This window comes from Mus pahari, chromosome 13, assembly GCF_900095145.1.
Source record: "Mus pahari chromosome 13, PAHARI_EIJ_v1.1, whole genome shotgun sequence".
Lineage (NCBI taxonomy): Eukaryota > Metazoa > Chordata > Mammalia > Rodentia > Muridae > Mus > Mus pahari.
In genome coordinates this window covers 7,026,301-7,047,638 of record NC_034602.1, presented here as the reverse complement: position 1 = coordinate 7,047,638, position 21,338 = coordinate 7,026,301, and the positions used below count along the sequence as shown (strand labels likewise).

Below are 21,338 nucleotides of genomic sequence, written 5' to 3'. Positions count from 1 at the left end.
GCAGAAAATGGGTACTGGCAAAAACCTAAGAGCCAACATGGAGGCAGCCCGGAGAGGCCCTGAAGCCTGTGCTTGCTATGAAAGCAGAGCTTTTCCTGATTTTACAACATAAGGAAACAGGTTGGAAGAAGTTAAGTAATTTACACAATGCCATAGCTCTAATAAGATGCAGAGTAAGGGTTCACATTTCAATCTATGTTCTCTTCATTCTCTAAGGAGAAGTAGAGAGGTGGAGATGGTGGTTTAGGATGGAAAGGACAGAGTCTAACAGACTAGAAATCTAGTTATGTTTCAATGATACAACTCTGAAAGCTTTGGCCCATGAGGTGGGCTGGGGGGGTTATAAAAAGAAAGAAAAGAAAAAGAAACTACCCATCCAAAGTTAAAATATTTCAGGAAGCTCTTTATGTCAACGGATTTAAGACATACTATTTTATCCATGCATTGACGAATACTCCATTATGTGTCAGGCACTGCAGCTGAAGTTGGAACACAGAATTATAGAAGAAAACACTGGTAAAGGTTTATGGCTAGTCATGTTTTCATAGTTTAGCTGTCGTTAGTTTCTAGCTTAGGAATACCACTTGAAAATAAGGGCTTCTCTGTGGGAAAGTGTGGCATAACGTAGGGCAAAGATGACTAATCGACCAAGAGCAGTGTGCCCAGAGTCTGAAGGTCTAGTTTGAGTTTTAGCATCATCACAAGCCACATTAAAAGCCTATGACAGACAGTACAGAGAGAACAAAAAGGATCCCCTTGTGAAGGTTCTGTGAAGATAATAAGAGCACCTCCCAAATGAGACATGATATGTAAAGACAAAAGATACTTCCTAGGATTGTGATATTTAAAATAGTACACTGAGTAGAAATGTAAAAGCAGTCATTACCACTAGGTGGTTGTTTATATAATAGGGTATCAAATGGCAGCTAAAACAATACAATCCTATGTGTCATAAACATTAAAAAGCAACAGTTAAGAGCACTTGATGTTATCACACAGGACCTGCGTTTGGGTCCCAGCAACTAAGTGGTTTCTTACAACTGTCTATAACTCCAGTTACAGGGCTATAATGCCCTCTTTTGGCCTTCATAGGCCCTAGACAAATATATGATGCATCCAGATACATGCAAGCAAGCAAACACACAGGCACACATAAAATAAAAATGAATAAATCTAAAATACAAAAGAAACACACACACACAAACATTAAGCATTGTAAAGTCATAGCTTTCTGAGATGTACCTTACTGAAGGCCCAGTACAATGTACGAGTTACAAGTATAGATTCTGAAGTCAAACTGTCCAACTTTATATCTTGGTTAAGATATTGTCTAGTTCAGATAATCCGTGTCTCAGGTTCCTCATCTGCAAAACGAAGGTCAAACCATAGGTGTCCTCTTTCTGTGATCCTTGGTGTGAAGAATCACCTGACACGGTGAGGACTGGGTGTCTGTAGCACTTCTGAGATTCTTAAACAGATTCATAAACATAACAAAACATAGCATGAAGTATGCACCAATAAAAGGAATAAAACAGGCTATGAATACTTACCAAGCTTCACCATTTCTAGTGTAATCTTGGGCTTGCTATAAGGAAAATATTAACTACTTTTAAGATTACTGTGAGAATTAAACAATTCCATAAAGTACCCAGCACAGTGTCTGGCATGCAAAATGTGCACCACAATTTATTATGGCAATTGTTTTTCCTTATACTATGTTGGCTGTTACTGACATAAAAATTTTCAAGAATTTTGTTGAATCCCATTTTGTAGAAAGCACTGCCCAGAACAGAATTTCATTTTTATCCACTTAGGGTAGGTCTTGCTTTGTAGTCCAGGCTGGCTTCTAATTCATCTTCCTGCCTCAGAGCACAGGGATTACAAGTGTGTTCCGACACACTCAGCTCTTTGATTCCTCAAATAAATGACCAGCAAATCAGACAGTGCCAAAAAATGTTTGCTGACTTAATAAAGTCTCAAAGCCTTAAAGAAACAATGTATCTTTTGGAACCCACTCCTAGCTGAAGATTCACAATTTATATGACTATTTAAGTACACTGTACAATAATAAATGTGGAATCTTAATTTTCAGTGAACAAAATGTTGTTCTCTGCTTATATGGGTAATGTGTGCATTCCTTTTCCTAAGGACAAATGATTTGGAAAGGGGTGTTTAATTATAGTTTGTGTGGACCTTAGGAGATATTTAGGATGGGAATGGAGATGTGTGAGGCACTGGGTTTGACACCCAGCACTGGAAACGAGAAAAGGCAAGAAAACAGATTAAAGTTGAATTCAAGACAAAGACCCCTTGTGTGCTGCTTTTTTACTTTAACTTCCAGAAAATTTAATTAAAATTGATTTTCTGTTTTTGGTGGTGGTGGTGGTGGTGGCACAGTGTACTCTACAAATAAGCTAAGTTCCCAGTACCTAATTAAAATAACAAGAAAGCTGTCTCCATCAAGTTCTTAAAAACGTGTATATTTCAAATATAATACTTATTTATTCATGTTTATGGATGATTTAAGTAACTTGGGTGTGAATTTTTTTTTTCTGTTGACACAACTGAATCTTTGCCATCAAGGAAAAAAAAAAACACCTACTGTGTATTCTAGTTAAACTAATCTATGAGAACGTTTCCTTTAGGGTTTGAATAACATACAGGCTTAGAACAGCTGGCACATGCATCTCATTCTCGAGAAAGGTATAAACATATAAAAAACTATGACCAGGGCTGGTGAGATGGCTCAGTGGGTCAGAGCACCCGACTGCTCTTCCGAAATTCTGGAGTTCAAATCCCAGCAACCACATGGTGGCTCACAACCATCCGTAACAAGATCTGGTTCCCTCTTCTGTAGTGTCTGAAGACAGCTACAGTGTACTTACATATATATATATATATATATATATATATATATATATATATAAAACCTATGACCAAAAGAAAATAACCAAAACTCAAAATTATCCTCTCATGCATGACACCATATTTTAAAAGCGTTTAAGGCATAATATATTTGGTAAATAACATTATTTACCAAATATAAAAATTCTATTGTTTAACATATTACACCTTTAAAGATCATAACCTATTCCTTATTTTGGCTTATTCATATGGACGAGCATCTGCTTTTCACTTTGAAATGAAAAGGGGGCTCTTGATTTTTCCCTAGGCAGAGGAAGGAGTGGAGGGGGGGTCACTGGGACAGGTGGAAGGCCTCTGGCACAGCAGAGGGAGGCTGTTAGTCCTGATCTACAACAGACTTCCTGACTCTCATCCACACATGTGACCCAGCCGGTTGGCTCTGATTCTGAAAGACCGGACATCACTGCCCACCCAGGTAAGTAGCCCTTCCAAGGCCGGGTCCGAGGCTCCCTGCGCGGCGCGTCCTCGGGACCGGGATTCCGCGGCGTGGGCACCGACTCGAGGCGCGGGCTGGAGAGGAGCAGACAAAGGCATCGGAAAGCAGCCTGGCGGGGACTGCAAGGGCCGGAGTCCGGCGACCGAAGCTGGGCTCCGTCGCCAGGAGCGCAGGCGAGAGCGGCGGCGGGACGGGGCGGCAGGCTGCTCCCGGGCGTCCGCGGGCTTCCGGGCAGCGGGACCCCGCACCGCCCGCCGGCCCGCCGGTCCACCCGCCCGGATGGGCAGCGGCGCTCCCGGGCCTCGCCCCACTCCAGCTTCCGGGTGGGTGCCCCAGCCTCTCAGCGTCTCTCTCACCTCCACAGGGCCGCGGCGGCCCTCACCGCGCCGGTGTCACCTGCAGCGGCCAGCACCGCCCGCGCTCGCGCCCAGAACGGCGCGACCCGGTGCACACGCCAGGCTGAGGCAGCCTCACGAGCCGCGGCCGCACCCGCCTGCGCCCGCTAGCCAGCGGCCCAGCGAGAGCGCCGAGGGGCGGTGCCCGGCCGGCGCGTCCGGGCCAATCGCAAGCTAGCGCCGCAGCAGAGCATCCAATGAGCGACGAGCTCCTGCGGGTGGGCGGGTGCGGGCGGTGCCAGAGCGCAGCCCCTCGCTGCACTGAGCCTGCTCTTCGTCCTGCCCTCTCCGGCTCGTCCTCTCAGGCCTGTCGCAGTGCAGCGTCTCCACTCTCTCAGCGTCCTGTCTCTTAGCAACTAGATCCTCAGCGCTTGATCTTGAACGTGGGAGATAAAGGGAGCTCTAATGAAAAGAATAGAGTAAATCTTTCCCTGTCACTCATTTTGTTATAAGCTGCTTAGGTTCAACAGAAAAAATATATGCTTGGACAGGGTGTTGGCTGGTATTTAGAAACATACTGTAAACTGAAAAAACCGGTGACTTCTCAGATATAGTGTGGAAAATGTTCCAGTGTTAAACTTGGAAGGCTGATTGATGTTCAGTCTTAGAGCACTGATGGGAGTGGATTAGTGGCCAGAATGTGAGTTTGCATTGGCAATCACTCCTTGGTTTTGGCAAGATTAAACAAAAACAAAAACCACCACCACCACCACCACCACCAAAAAACTAAAACAGTGTCCACTAATAAACCTGTTTGCAAGGAGAGAGAGTGAGCGAGAGAGAGAGAGAGAGAGAGAGCAGTTTATTCAGTGTAAGCTGTATATCAAAAAGAATATAACTCTCAAGGTTATGGTTTCAATCAAATCTTCATTTCTTTTTTGTTTCCCAGAGGAAGTTGAACGTTTGTTTTTTGTTTATTATTTTCTCTTCAATCGCTTTATCTGCCAGGGCTTTCCTCCTACCACTCAAATAGATCTCCCTTCCCACTTGGGGGAGGTGGTCTCAATGTGCAGGTAGAGTCCAAATTGTGCTCAAGGAATGAGGCTTCCACAGTTGATAATGGGCCTCAGACCTCCTCGAAGCTCTGAGTGGCATAGTGAGAGAAGCACCTGGATCATTTCGCAGGCTCAGGCTTCCTGCTGGGAGCTAATGGTTCCTGTCTTGCTCTCAGGAGAACATGTGTTCACATTCAGCTTGAACTTCAGTGGCTGCACATCGGGCTTTCGACCTCCAAGTCAGATAAGTGTGGCAGCAGATAAGCCAGTTTCTGGTTTATGAATGCTTCATGATGCCCAGGTTTTTGTAACCAGACTTGTGAAGGGCTCATTTGTCAAGTTAATGCATGCAGTGAAGGAAGCCTACCATCCATGGAACATTTAAAAATATATGCCAGGTATACATGTTATCTACCTTAATCAACATGGCACACTACGAAGGTAATACAGTTACTCTTTTTTTTAAAACAATAAAATAAAATACAAGATAAAACAAAAATTAACACACCAGAATTGGACAAACAGAAGAAAGTGAGACGAGAGAAAGCCCAAGAAACAGAGACCCACTTGCTCACGCACAGCAATCCCATAAAACCACTAAACTGAAAACCATAATCTACGTGCAGAGAGGCCCTGCTGCAGCCCTGGGCACGCTGCTTCAGTCTCTCAAGTTCTTGTGTACTTGGTCATGTTGGTTTAGAGGGCCTTGTTTTCTTGGTGTCCTCTGTGCCCTCTGCTCCTTACACTCTTTCCTCTCCATGGGTACCCTGCCCCTCTGAGGGGAGGAATTTGATGGAGACATACATACCATTTAGGGCTGAGTGTTCAGAGGTCTCTCTCTCTCTCTCTCTCTCTCTCTCTCTCTNAGCCCTGGCTGTCCTGGAACTCACTTTGTAGACCAGGCTGGCCTCAAACTCAGAAATCCGCCTGCCTCTGCCTCCTGAGTGCTGGGATTAAAGGCATTCACCACCATGCTCAGCCTTATTTTTTTATTTTAAAAGTTTAATTTATAGCCAGGTCTAGCAGTACTTACCTTTAATATCAGCACTCAGGAAGGCAGAGGCAGGCAGATCTCTCTGAGTTCCAAGCCAGCCCCGTCTACATAGTGAGTTCCAGGACAGCCAGGGCTATGTTCAGAGAACTTGTTTCAAAAAACAAACAAAAACATAAACAAAGAAGTGGGGAGTAGTTTGTTTAGGATTTCAGGGGAAAGAATTTATTTTTATTTCTGTGTATGATGTGTGTACATAGGGGAGTGCAAGAAGAGTGCGTTTGATCCCCTCAGGATAGGGTTACAGGTACTTGTGAGCAGCCAAACATTGTTACTGAACTCAGGGCCCCTGGATGAGCAGGAAGTATTCTCAGCCATCGCTCTACCATCTGGAACTTGTTCTTTTTTGTTGAGATAGGGTCACATATTAGGAAAGTAGTTTTAGAAACATTTTCAGTAGATGAGTTTTAGGAGTCAGTGAGCTGGCTCCATGGGTAAAGGTACTTGCCACATGAGCTTGATACCCTGAGTTCAGTCCCTGGGACTCACAGTGTAAAGAGACTTCCAAAAGGTTATCCCTGACCTCTACACTGTATGTATGTATGTACATATTCCCCACACTATATACATGTCTACATTCTCTCTCTCTCTCTCTCTCTCTCTCTCTCTCTCTCTCTCTCTCTCTCTCTCTCTCTCTCTCTCTCTCTCCTCTCTCTGGCTATAGATCTCTGCATTTGTTCCTGGTTGAACAAGACACTGATCTATGAGTACAGCAGAATGGCATTAGGAGTCACTTGATTGGGACTTTAAAATTTTTTCTTTTTAAAAGTAGCTCTTTCTTTCTCTGTCTGTCTCTCTCTTAAGAATAGTAGTTAGTTTTACCCTAGGTCCCTGGTCTCATTTTCTTGGTCAGTGGGCTTTAAGGCAAATCAGACACCGGATAGCTATGTCCTCAAGCTTTGTGCTACCATTAAAATAGCGTATCTTCTGGGCAGGACACCCTTGTCAGTCAGAGGGTTTGTGGCTGAGTTGTTTCTCTTTTGGTATCATGTTGAGTACCTTTCTGTACCAAAAGAACTAGCACACAGGGGTGAAGGCTCTATGTGCGCACCATCTTGACCATGTTCAATGAGTTGTGTATGTGTTGTCTTCAATAGTAGGGACTTGCTGTCAGTTTGTGGAGAGCAACCTATAGTCCTGACAACAGCCTGAGTTGTTTGGGGATTCTCATGGGACACATTTGTTCAACAACTCAATTACATGTAGCTCAATCCCAGAGCTGGAAGCTTCATTTGGTGACAAAGAGATGGCCAGTTGGGGCTCTGTCTCCCATTATTTGGCAATTTGATTTACATCACCTTCATGTATGTGTTTATTTTAGCAAGTTCTGCTGTATTAGGTTTCCTACTACTCAAACGGCCCTTATTTTTGGCTCTCTCTTGGTATTCTTCCTTGTCCTCTCTCCCCTTCCCTTTCCCTCTAGAGCCTCCCATTCCAGCCCCCCTCATCCATCCATAACTATCTATTCTGTTTCCTTTTCTAATAATCCACACGTCCCTCCTAGTTCCTTACTCTATACCTAACCTCTGTGATTTATGGCTTCTAGCTGGGTTATCAATGACTTAACAGCTAATATAAGTGAATACATACTCTTTCTGGATCTGGGATACTCAGGATGATTTTTTTCTAGTTGCATCCCTTTGCACACACCTAGAAGTTCATGATTTCATTTTTTAATGAGTGATTTCTCATCATGTAAATTTTAACGTATTTTTTATCCATTGGGGGGCATCTAGGTTATTTCCAATTTTTTTTTTTTTTTTTGCCTGTTATGAATAGAGCAGCAATGAACATGGCTAAGCAGGTATCTCTATGGTGGGATAGTGTCCTTTGGATATATGCCAGCTCTGGCTAGTTGTATGTCAACTTGACACAGCTAGAGTCATTGAAGAAGAGGGAGCCTCAATTCAGAGATGTCAGGAGCCATCATAGGATAAGCTAATAACTAGCAGGTGACCTTCTTGAGATGGTCTGCTTCAGATTAAAATAATCCACGACAGATTTGCTCCCATAGGCAAGAACCAGGAGAAAATTATTTTAGGAAAGATTCCTGCTATTAGTAAGCTTTTCCTGTTATTATTAAACATATATAACAATCACTAGGTATTAGCCCACCCCTTTGAGCAGATCTCAGAAGATCTATGAAGAAATGTGCTGGTGAAATACAGTAAATACAGTGTTATAAAGAAAATAACATGGGTATTTGATCTTACTTATTGCATTGAGAACATGATGTCTGTTGTGAGAAACAGTCCGTTTTCTTCTTAAACACAGTGATAATCGCCTAATGTGTTTAATCAAAGAGTACAAGTGAAAATAAACCCTCTTCTGGTTCTTAGCACAATGAGAGCTACACAGGCATCCAGGCTGTACTTTGTTTTGTGTAGCATCTTTGATAAAGTACTTTTCCTCCAGCTATAATGTATAGTAGAGTCTTCTGTGAAATGTACACGTGAAAATACGGTAAAGTCATAGTGTTGCAAACCAAGAAAACCACATATGATTAAGAACTCACTTGTCTCAAACAAACAAACAAACAAACAAAAAGAACTCACCACATTAAGAACATGACATCTACTTGTTAGAAGAGTTGTTTTTTCTTATAAACACCCCTTTACCACTTAATGTGTTTAAACTAACAGTACTTGTGAACACTAAAAGAAACTCTTCTTGTTATTAGCAGAGAGAGGAACATGCACACATTCACATTGTATTGTGTTTTGTGTGGAGTATATGTTATGGTACTTCTATTGCAGCTATAATCTTAAAAAAAGAAATTAAGTTTCAAATATTTTTAATTCTCCAGTAAAGTATTTTCACAATCTATTAAAAATACAAATTTAACTGTATTTCATTTCTTTTTCCAGTAAAGACAGCATAAAATAAAGAGCAGCTGCACTCAGGTAAATGCATAATTCTAATTGGCCGAGACTTGAGTAAGATGTAGAACATGAAAATGCATTTATAGTCCTTTAATCTTTTTCTTCCCAAGCTGACAAAATACAATTAAAACTTCTGAAATCTAGTTCCTTACTGTATCTTATGAATTATTTAATTAAAAGTGTAGTTTCCTGTGATGTAATGCTACCTCAGGAAGTCCCTAAGATTATAATATTGGAGCTGTGACTGATCCATCCATTTACTCTAAACCACAAAACTTTCTGCCACTCTAGTCCTACAACTGTTTTTCTAAGACTTTAATAAAGAATGGACACAGGTAGTTATTAGGTCAATACTATAATCTAGCATAGACAGCCAAATAATAAAGACCCTAAAAGAAAGTTTTATCATTTATTTGTCTAAGCTCTTTCCTATACAACTGAAATATTAGTCATAAATCCTATTTTAAAGCGCATCTTCTAAAACAAAACACCCTAAACCTAAATAGTGCTGACTCAGCATTTTATTTCTACTTTACTACCAGTGCTTAATCTAGATGTCTAGAGTAACATTTAGATATGAGAACAGTTCAGACATCTCAAGTCAGAAGTAAATATTTTTTTAAAAACTTTGAGAGTCAGGGCCATGCCTCAGTGGTAGAGTGTTTAACCCCCTTTCTCAGCTGAATGTCAGAAAATCAGCCTAAAAGATAAATAAGTACCATAGATGCTTCTTAAGATGAAAAGATACATTACTTATTATATTCCTCATTTTTTTTTTTTTTTTTGGTTTTTCGAGACAGGGTTTCTCTGTATAGCCCTGGCTGTCCTGGAACTAACTTTGTAGACCAGGCTGGCCTCGAACTAGAAATCCGCCTGCCTCTGCCTCCCGAGTGCTGGGATTAAAGGCATGCGCCACCACGCCCGGCATATTCCTCATTTCTAAAAAGGGCTTCCTAAGAAGTCTTTAGCGCTTCTGTTCTCAGTAGATTGGGTTAAAAATGGTCTAATATGAACTGTTCCAGAATTATTTATTTGATAAACATATCTATATGAAAGAAGCAAAACCAAGTCACTTTTTATCAAAACCCACAGCTGTTAATAGTGTCTATAAATGAATTCTGTGATTATTTCTGACAGTTCTAATCTGTAGTATATTCACAGCAAGCGTATAAAGCTTCCAATTCTATGGGGAAACACATAAAATTCACTATTAAGCAACAAACAAACAAACAAACAAACAGTCAGTGTATTTGAAATAGCAAGCAAATTATAGTCTCAGTAGTGAAAACTAGAAGAAATCTATCCAATGTGACAGACATATTTCAAATATATAATGTATAACCTGGTTCTGGAATTTACAAAAGTAATTATCTTATATAGAAGCAGAAAATTCAGGATTAAAAATCATTACTGCCAGAACTGATTATATCATTAAGTATAATCTTAAAGGACTCCCATCTTAGTTGGAGGAAAAGAACAAAAATCCATATACTGTGATTCACTCAGGATGAGATCTAGTTATATATTGTGATTCGGTCAGGATGAGATCTCGTGATACTGTAAAGAGGTTAAGAAGCTGTCATTCAGAACCATCTTCTTCACAGTGCTTCCAGTGACCTCTTAACATATTTTTATAAATACAATAAAAGATAATAGTATCAATTATTTGCTGGTAAAATCATATCACCTAAAGTAAATTCAACACCGGACATAATACAGATGAGAAAATTTTTATTATTTAGTTTATTTATAAGGTTAAAAAAATTTAGCCTTTTGTCTGTTCTTATAAGTAGATGTTATCACTCAATTTTTGAAGACCTCAAGTCAACTAATTCAGAACTTTAAAAAGCATTAATGATCCCTTCTGAGGCAACTTGTGTGTTCTACTGTTCATCAAATTTACTGTTCCAATAAGCCTGGGGACTGAGATAAGATGGAGCTGACAACTATCTCCATAATCTTAAAAGCTAGGTGAAACAAATGTCCTCATGGTCCACAAGACTGTCAAGTGTAGCCAGATCACTCGACCAGCAACTAGCACGTGACTACATAACTTCTAGCAGCAGAACACTCGGCACAGCCATGAGCAAATGCTTTCATTCAACTGCAAATTAATTTCTCTGTAAGAAATAATTTTTAAAAATACTCTAAAATATTGTTCACCTGCCCACAAACATGAAACACATCAAAGATCTTGTTTGTCTCCATTTTTCCCTGTAGAATCAGGTGCACTGGAAACCTTATTAGTTTCAACAAAAACAGATTCAAAGGCAGCTTCCTGTTCATCCAAAGAATTGGTGGTAGTGACACCTTTAATTAATGCTGGGTTGGTAAAAGACTGTTGTTGCTTGAGCATTGTACTTGATTCTATTGTTTTTCTGCCTCTTCTTTTACCAAGAATTTTGACATAATTTGCAGGTATAAGTCCTGTTGTTTGACCGTCAAGACTAGCCAGAAGCCAACCACGCACTTTGGGTTGTTGTTCTGAAGAAAGAGAAAGACAGCTTTTAAGTACATTTTGTAATCCAACAGAATATTAATAATGTATGTTAAGCAAAATCAGAGCCTTGATATAGCTGTCTCCTGAGGCACTCTACCAGTGCCTGACAAATACGGAGGTGGATGCTCTCAGCCAACCATTGGACTGAGCAGAGGGTCCACAATGGAGGAACTAGAGAAAGGACCCAAGGAGCTGAAGGGGTTTGCAGCCCCATAGGAGGAACAATAATATGAACCAACTAGTACTCCCAGAGCTCCCAGGGACTAAACCACCAACCAAAGAGTACACATGGTGGGACTCATGACTCCAGCTGCATATGTAGCAGAGGATGGCCTTGTCTCTGTCATCAATGGGAGGAGAGGCTCTTGGTCCTGTGAAGGTTCTATGCCCCAGTGTAGGGGAATGCCAGGGCCAGGAAGCGCGAGTGGGTGGGTTGGTGAGCAGGGGGAGGGAGAAGGGGATGCGGGTTTTCAAAGGGGAAACCAGGAAAGGGGATAACATTTGAAATATAAATAAAGAGAATATCTAATTAAAAAAAAATCAGAGTCTCACAGTGAGATATGTTAATAAATAGTATGTGTATACACACTCAAAAGCCAATACTAGCATACTTAATTAGCGGTCTAGATCCACTTTTAAAGTAAAGAGATGGAATCTCAGTTACTCAAGTTGGCAATCCTCCTGCTTTAGCCTCCTAAGTAGTAGGGACAATAGATATGTGTCTAGCTTCAGTTTCATTGTTAAATTTATAGTAAATAAAATATATAGTAAAAATACAGTATAATAAGTATATGTTATACTTACTAAATAGTCCTGCCTTGAAATGTCTTTCAGATTTTAAATTAGAATCTGAGAAAATACTTTTAAGTACTATATATTGTATAGGGATTAACAGAGCTTGGAACTCAAGGGTTTGAATTTAGAAGAGATTATACAGGGAAGTGTTGTTCTAACACTCTGGGGTATTTTCTCTGACTTTTCTGTGTTTTGACACAGGGTCTCATGTACAAAATAGTGGGAAGAGCAAGAGGGCCAGCAGGGGTGGGAAGGGACAAGAGGGTAATGGGGACAGTGGAGGTTAACACTTGTGATTCTAGCACTTGGAAGGCTAAGGGAGGGCTGCCATAAGTTTGAAGCCAGCCTGGGCTACACAGTGAGACCCTGTCTCAATCTCGTCCCTAAAAAAAAAAAAAAAAAAAATCAACCAACCAGAGCACAAACAGAAAAACAGACAAAAGCAAAACTCAGGTAACCATCTGCAAGTTAGCCACTGAGCAAGGTCCTTTGTTTCAGTTTCAAATACTACTTTTACAATTATTAAAAACTCAAGATAATTACAACTTATTTGTTATTTGTTACCTTTGAGGGCTAAATTTAGCATATCACCAGCACGGAAAGAAATTTCTTCATCAGACACGGCAACAAAATCATATTCTGCTCTTGCAACTACATGGTCATCCTCACCACTTGCCCAGTTGGTGTTGTCTATAAGCAAAATCAGTGGTAGGTTAATAAAGTTTGCAAAATGAGCTGCATAAATCCAGTTGCCGAGTGGACAGGTCTCCCTTCCTAAGTAACTTCCTTCATAAGGACCACTGTGGCTGGGCAAGCTTACTACTGTACCAACTATCATACTATCATATCCCTGACAAACTTTTCCCTTCTCTTACCCTCTCTTACATTCAGTCAGGCACTGACAATTCTTTTTTCCTTTTCCCTATAAAAGGTAAGTAGTGTACATTTTATATATTGAAGGTCAGAAGGAAAAGTTTCCTAATATTATATGATTATTTATACAACAAGAAAAAGAAATTTCACGGTCTTTTTTGGACAAAATTCAAAATAGCGGTTTGTTTGGTTTTGAGTAGTAATACATGTCTACCCAGAAGAAAGGAGTACTTGGGGGGAGGATAATATTTCATTTATTTTGGGTTCAATGGCAAATACTCATTCATGAATACTAATTGATATTACGGTATGAGGTGCAATTCATGGGTATTGGAGTTTGATTAAGCATCTTCATTACTTGGGAGAATAGCAGACTAGAATATAATTGTGTCCACATCTCTGACTGTGCTGTGTACCATGTTATTACACTGCTGACTAATCACTTCCAAATGATAAATCAGTGGGATCCCCTCAGTTACACAGTTAGAGAATCTGAAATATCCATGTTTACTTTGCAATTGGAAGTCCAAAAACTGCTTCTGGGATTCAGTTTGAATTTGGAAACTTGTATTGGGAGTGGAAATCTCAGTAATTTTTAGCATTTTATTAGCATATATTAATCATACATAATGACGGGTTTCATTACATTTTCCTATGTGAATACAATGCATTTGGACAAATTTACCCCATCCTCTCATCCTCTTTCCCTCTTGTTGACCCCTTTCCTTCCCAAGGAATCAATCTTCACTTTCAAAGTGCATGAGACCCTGCCAGATATTAAACCAAAAAAGACAAACATAGTATCTCCCACTTCTATTAGGAAATCCTTTTAAAAGATTTTTATTAATATGTCTGTGTATCTGTCTGTGTCTGTGTGTGCCACATATCTGTAGTGCTAGCAGAGGCAGAAGAGATCCCCTGTGAGCCACCCAATGTGGGTGCTGGAAGTGAATTCAGTGCTTTTAACTGCTGCACCATCTTTCCAATCCCTCCTTCAATACATGTGACACAACTTAATGTCATGGACAACAGTTATGTATCATAGAGTAGATAGAAAGCTTACCTTTGGAACTACTAGTTCAATAATATCTAATAAACATTCTTTGTTGCTGAATATAACAATGAATAATCATAAACTTATAAAATGTATTTTTGAAAGAGTTAAAAATTTTGTTCAACTAAACCCTTTTAGACTTCTCATATATTTTGATCATCTCTTACAACACTGCTTAGTAGATTCTAATTCAGGCTATAATAAATTAGTGCTTTCAATTTTAACATTAGTCATATTGTATAGTTATTCACAGTGGTAAACTATATCATTACCTCAAACTTACCATGGCCTCCTCAAGCAACTGAAAAGTACCAGGACCTATTGGGCTACCACGAGCCAGAGAAAGCTGCTCAGATAATCCGCCCCTTCTTCTTTTGGGGAAGCTGAGGTCTGGCACTAGTCCTGTGCACACGCTCTGACAGCAAGCTATAGCCATCACCCTTCACTTTCTTCAGTTGATGATGTCATTCTAAAAGTTAAACTGTTCTCATTGATAGGCCAACAGTCTTAAAGAGACTGTCTACGGATAAATTTCTTTGGCTGTTGTAGTAATTATTATCAATTAAGATTTCCTTCAATGGCTAGCAAATGAAACTTTGGTTGTAGTTTCTATTTCCTTTAATTTTGTGGGTGCAGTAGGAAAGTTTTGTTTTCTAAGTGTTGATTTCTGTGACTTCTGTTCAGTCTGGTAGCTGTAATCATTTAACACAGCTATTGTGCCACTGCAGAATGAACATAGTACTTTACCAAAATGCATTGTACTGTGTCTTTTCAGTATAACTCCTCCTTTTCAGTTCTAGTGTGCTACATATAACTTCTTTATTAAACTGTGACTGTGGTGTCTGAATATGCTGGGCCCATAGGGAATGATAATGTTAGGAGGTGTGGCCTTGCTAGAGGTGTGCTACTGTGGGAGTGGGCTTTGGAGGTCTCCACCCACTGCGCAAGAAAGCTTCTTCCTAGCTGCCTGAGGATGTGAATCTTCTCCTGGCGGCCTTCGGATTGAGATGTAGAACTCTCAGCTCCTCCAGCCCCATGCCTGCCTGAATGTTGCCATGCTCCCACCATGATGATAATGGACTGAACCTGTGAAACTGTAAGCCAGCTCTAACTAAAGAGCTGTCTTGGTCATGGCTTTCACAGCAATGAAATCCTAACTAAGACAGTGACTTTGCTCAGAAGGAGAGCACTAGCCTAGCATGCTTAGGGGTCTACATTTAATTTCCAGCACAATCACCACCACCAAAAAATACTGTCTCAGTCAGTGTTCTATTGTGCTGTGAAGTGACACCATGACCACAGCAATTCTTATAAAGGAAAGCATTTAACTGGGGCTGGCTTACAGTTTCAGTTCAATCCATTATCCTCATGGTGGGGAACCTGGCAGCCTGCAGGCAGACATGGTAGCTCAGAATTCTACATCTAGCTAGATCCAAAGGCAGCAGGAAGGGAGAGCCACTGGGATTGGTTTGGGCTTTTGAAACCTCAAAGCCCACTCCCAATGACACACTTTCTTCAATAAGCTACTTTGTTGTTTCAATATAAAATCAGCCACAGCAATATCTAAGTATGGCTTTGTTTGAATAAAACTTTATAAACATCTGAATTTCCTATAATCTCCACATGTCAAAAATCTGATTTTTTAAAAAAGTGTTCATGTAAATGCGCATGTACATGTGTGAATGTGTGTTTGTGTATGTGTGTATAGGTCATAGGTTGATGCTGAGTATTTTCCTCTATCACTGATTTTTTTTTAAAAAAAGATTTAATTTATGTATATGAGTACACCATTGCTCTCTTCATTCACACCAGAAGAGGGCATCAGATCTCATTACAGATGACTGTGAGTCACCATGTGGTTGCTGGAATTGAACTCCGGACCTCTAGAAGAGCAGTTGGTGCACTTAACTGCTGAGCCATCTCTCCATACCAACTATTTTGTTTTTGACACAAAGTTTCTTACTGAACTCGGAGCTAACAGACTGAGTAGGCTGGCTGGGATTAGATCCAGGGATCTAGCTGTCTTCTGGCCACCTGAGTTCTCAAGTCACACATGCGAGGCTCTGTTCTTACATGGGTGCTGGTGATCCAAACTCAAGCAAGTCTTCTTGTTTCTGCAGCAGGGATTTTACTGACTGAGCCATCTCTCTAGCCTCTCTTCTGATTTTAAAACTATTCTTTTTTTCTGTTTACTGAAAAGCATAAATAGTAGTCTCAACCTGCATGCCACCAGCAGCCAGAAGTGTAGGTTTAGCACACAGCTGTCTAAGCAGCAGAGAACTGAGTTATAGGAACCGATGTCCTCAATGGTCTATTGCTCAGCCAACCCCTTTATTTATCCATTCATTTTCACACCACAGATAAAACACCCTCTTCTTTTGACCTAGTTCTGTGTGTCACCTTTTCTCCTCCTCACTATAAAAGGCTCCGTTACTGAATCCCTACACCAATCTCTAACCTGTCTCTACCTACTCCTTCCTTTTTTCTTTTTTTCTAATGTTAGTTTTTGAGACTGGATCTTACTCTCAAGCTCTGGCTGGTGTGGAACTTGCTATGTGTGTCCAGCTGGCCTTGAACTTCTATCAGTTCCCCTACTTCCACCTCTCAATGCTGAGATGATGTGGCATGGGCATCGCCATGCCATTTTACACTTTCCTTTGGCCTAAAAACACCATAGGCTCTAATGTCCTTTTTGTTTTCCTTTTTTTTCTTTTTTTAAGACAGGACTGTAATATATATCCCTGGCTGATCCAGAACTAGCTACGTAGATCTGCCTGACTCTAACTCTAGAGTATTGGAATTAAAAGGTGTGTGCCACCTTTATAATAGCTCCCAGAGATCTAATTTCTTAAATGACAAAGCTCTAAGAATACAGTTCAGTGGAAGACTACTGTAAGCACATTAAGGCCTTCAGTTAGCCAGCATGTGCATGAAAACCAAGGCACAACTACACTGATCATATTCTATTTTCCCCTCTCCTATTTGTTGCTTACCCCACCCACTCACACAAAAATTTTGACCTAATTTACCCTTTACATCCCAATGGTAGGTGGAGCACAACAGAAGCACAAAAGGTTCTCTTCCCTTCCATTTCCTGCACTTTTACACTGCCATAACTACAGTGACCTCCTTGCTAATTATCCATCGTGTTAGGCGCATTGCCACTGAAATACCTTTGAAGTTTCACAATTTTAAACATTTCTCCAGTAGCTTGGAGGGCTTTACTCCTCTTTCAGGAATCCAGGAATCCTTCCTTGAATATCTGTGGCACCAGAACAGGTTCCTCTTCCTCTCCTTCCCTCTAGGACTCCCCAACATCCTGATCATTTTTTCTTTTCTGCAGTACTCATTATTTTCTGACTCGTTGCATATTTTGTTTTTTGCCTCCCAGCAGATTGCCACAAAGGCGTGCTTTACTCCCTGTCTCTACAACTGTAACTGACCTGCATTAGGCAGTCAGTTAATACTTGTTTACTTAATAAAATATCCATAGTAGCTTGTTTAAAAGCCTATGGCACGGTCCTTCTTTGTTTTTATAAACCACATCTAATCAGCAACCAAATCTTTTGTTTGTCCTTTTCACATACCCTGGTTTAACCTTCAATCTCTTTTTATTAAATCTAGCTGAACTCTGTTCAAAGTAGTAGTAAGCCTTTTTTTTTTTATGTGCCAAACAGGTTACTAGATACTCAACATAGTCCAACCCTTTATTGCACTCTCTCTCCCTTTTTCCCCCCCCCCCCCGCCCACCCCTGTATGCTAGGCATCAGACACAGGGTCTTACATACACATGGGAAGCAAGGGAACACTTTACCAATGAGCTATGCCTCTAATTGCCAGTCTCAACTCTTTAGAAAACTATGTTACAAATATTTAACACAAAAACTACCAATATAAAACATTTCCTTACTAAATGAAAATTAAGTTTCACAACAGCAGTTAAAATCTTTCTCAGTCTAATTCTCACTACCCTCTATTCTGTGTACAGAGATAACTGTTTTCTGCCATGTGTTTCTGGCTGAGCTGTCCCACCTGCTGCTTGTATTTGCGTGATGATCCTTCCCACCCCGCTTTTGGTGGTGCTAGAACTTGAACCCTAGGTCTCATGTATGCCAGTGAGCTACATCCCTACAATAATAAAAAGCTATCAAAAGCTAACTCAGAAGCCTAGTTAACATGGCTTCATTATTCTACAATAGTTAGCTCCAGATTTGCTTCTGATTCTGCCTTACTATACCATTTTTGCCTTATTAAAATTGCCTGGAAACTGTTATAATGACTCTTTCAATATTTTAGAAAAATAGGGATTGTGCTCTTTATATCTTTATATATTCTATAGCACCAAGTTCAGCACTTTGTAAATGAGTTAGGTTAATGTGTACTATTAAGTTGAATAAATTAATAGGCAAGCCTTACTTTGTTACATAAGTATTCTTTTTCTAGCTTTGAAGCTCTTAACTAAAAGGATAATTATATTAAAATAGTAAATGCAAATAAATATAAGGAATGTTAATTTAACAAATCCATTCTTGAAGTTTTCAATTGTTACGTGGTTTTGAAGTCATTTTAAATTATTCTTACCTGTTACTTCATCATTGTGTGTAGACAGAAGTTTCCAGATGAGATAAGGACCGCCAAGGATAACAGCAAAGAACAGGAATATTGGCCAAGATTTTGCTGAGTTATTTGCCTGGTCCTCAGCACTAAGGCAGGCCACAGTTCCTTCGCTTTCTGCCCACAGGTCCTCATTCTCAGAGCCTCTTCTTAAACCCATCATCCACTGTAACCGTCTATAAAGATATCTTATAGTCCTAACTAATGCAAAGGCTGAAAAAACCTTTGTAAAGTGTATTTTTAGCCGGGAAAAGTGATTTGCTACATCCAATACAGCCCTGAAACTGTTATAGACGGCTGAAAAAGTAGCATCCATCATCATGCTGACAGAGGCAAATGCATGCACAATACTTTCAATGGACTGAAATGCACCTCTGCTGCTTTCCTCAGCTTGCTGAACAAACCTACTGGGAGGAAGATCATCTACACGGAGGCGGTTAAAGCCCAAACCATTGTATCCGTAACTATAAGGGCTATAGCTTCCATAAAATGAATTTCCGTAGGCTCCGTATCCAGAAGAAAATGAACTGTAAGCAGGTCTGAAAGTGTTTACATTGTTGCTCCCTGTCTGCTGGGATGGCCTGGGAAGAATAGGTGGGGGCACTCTTGTAAGTGATGGTTGTCCAGGTCTTGTCAATAAAGTAGGGCCCAAATCAGCAGATCTAAAACACACACACACAAAAACCCAAGTTACTTATGCACAAAATCTTTTGTCCAATAAGTAAGTTTTAATTATGACTATGTATTTTTTTTTAAAAAAGAATTTCCATTTCTCTTTAATTGACTTTAGAAGTAGGTATGGCAGGTGCCGGAGAGATGGCACTAGATGCTCTTCCAGAGGACCTGGGTTTGCTTTCCAACAGCCACACGGCAGGCAGCTCACTAGTGCCTATAACTCCAATACAGAATTACAGGGCATCAGTGGCCCTCTTCTGACCTCCATGGGCACGTCCAAGACTTTAATGCTTTTCTGTTGTGTCATGCTTACGTGCATCTAGTGTCCAGAGCATATTCCTTGCTTGCTATTACAACCAGCATAGAAAAGAAGACTAAGCAAGCCCATGACAGAAGGACAGATGATATCTCCTCAATGCTGTGTTAGTTTCTTCCACTCGGTATTTTAAAAAAATTTAAACAGAAAAAAAATTGGCAAAATACATACATTATTTTTATGTAGATTCAATAACTACCATGATCTCATCATATTTTTTTCCCTCACTTTGGTCCACAAATTCTTGAAACATTTGAATTTAACTTCTAAACTTGATACATTAACCCCTAAATATCTCAGGAGGCATTTCCCAAGAAAAAACATTTCAGTTACTACCCCATCACTGAAAGCTAAAAAGTTTCATACAATCAATAATGCAATTAATATAAAAAACTAATCTATTTCCCAGGAATGTTAAATAGCTTTGAAGTAAAATTCAGTTACCATCAGTTTACCCACTTAATATAAAATTCAATTGTTTTTATTTTCCTAGTTGGAATACTTTCATTACTCCTGAAAGACATGCGGAGTTCACCATAATAAAACAAATTGCTAGTCACACTATGTTAAGTAGTTTAAAATACCCCGTATTCACTAGCAGCCACTTCGTTTCCTTCCCACCTCCAACCTTTGTAAACGCAAACTTACTTTGTCTCTCTGACCTTATCTAGTTCAGATAGTTCATATATAGTTGATTTTGTTGTTGAGGTATCTTAAAACATCTATGAAGTTTACCAGTACCTAATCATTATTCCTGTGAATAATATAGTTAGGTTCCTGTATGCTTTAGATCACTTTGTTTGAGACAGCCTACTCTGCCTATAACCTTATTACTGTGTAGCTGGTCTCTCTAGAACAGGGATTAAATGCATCTGCCACTACGCTTGTCTTTCAAGTCATATTTTCACCAACCAGTTAGTACATATACTTGCTTTGTGTGCATTGCTATTAAGCATCTATTGCTGATGTATTAATATCAGTACAGTAACTCATGACTGAACAGATCTAATACTTCACCTTTTCTTTGGTAAGCTTCACAGCCACCATGTAGTTTGGATTATTAGACAGAACTTGGGAGCCATTTTAAATGGCGAGATCCATTTGTTAATGTGAACCCCCCCAGAACTAAACAGACTATATAATGGACATGAGCTCACAGTCGTTAGGACTGAAATAAGCTTCAACACTGCTTTGTTCCATTTCAGCTGACATTACAGGCCTTTCCCTGTCCTATACATGCACACAAATGACAAAGTACTCATTTTGAGGTTATAAATGAATTTTGGTGGGTAGGCAAATTTGCAAATATGAGATCTATAAAGAAGGTCTATAGTAGAGTCCCATAGCATGTGTGATTTGTAGCTTGTTTCTTTCACTTCAGCATATTTCCAAGGCTCACCCTACTGGAGAATGAATCAGTTCATGTGGGCACCTCTTCCCCAAATGTCTCAAAGTAGAAGTGTCTCAGATTTGAGATTTTGGAACATGGTGCACATATAATGAGGTGTTGTGGGGATGACATTCAAGTGAAACATGAATTACACTTGTATTTTGTACACTTTTATACACATAACCTGATGGTAATTTCATAGAAAAGTTTTAGTATGCTTGTAATTTTTGTCTGTTTCAGAGATGAATTCTTGCAACACAGCTCTGGATAGCCTAGACCTGGTTATGCAGCTCAGGATGGCCTTGAACTCAATGGTATTCCTCTCAATTGGGTGTATCTATTTCTTTCTTTCTTTCTTTCTTTCTTTCTTTCTTTCTTTCTTTCTTTCTTTCTTTCTTTCTTTCTTTCTTTCTTTTTCTTTCTTTCTTTCTTTCTTT

The 21,338-nt window shown here is 39.9% G+C and overlaps 2 protein-coding genes across 2 annotated transcripts in view; both read right to left on the bottom strand.

Annotated features, from left to right (window-relative positions):
* The window catches only part of Kiaa1841 (KIAA1841 ortholog), a 61,271-nt gene extending 57,420 nt beyond the window's left edge, over nt 1-3,851 (bottom strand). The window contains exons 1-2 of the mRNA XM_021210765.2: nt 3,718-3,851; nt 1,243-1,468 (exon numbers count right to left, since the gene is read on the bottom strand). The gene's annotated coding sequence lies outside the window, so the exon portion shown is untranslated. The remainder of the gene's footprint in view (nt 1-1,242; nt 1,469-3,717) is intronic.
* A 6,544-nt stretch (nt 3,852-10,395) lies between these two features.
* Nucleotides 10,396-21,338, bottom strand: part of Pex13 (peroxisomal biogenesis factor 13) — an 18,806-nt gene continuing 7,863 nt past the window's right edge. The window contains exons 2-4 of the mRNA XM_021210644.1: nt 18,488-19,182; nt 12,544-12,669; nt 10,396-11,168 (exon numbers count right to left, since the gene is read on the bottom strand). Coding sequence (XP_021066303.1) covers nt 10,870-11,168; nt 12,544-12,669; nt 18,488-19,182 — 1,120 coding nt within the window. The 3' untranslated portion in view covers nt 10,396-10,869. The remainder of the gene's footprint in view (nt 11,169-12,543; nt 12,670-18,487; nt 19,183-21,338) is intronic.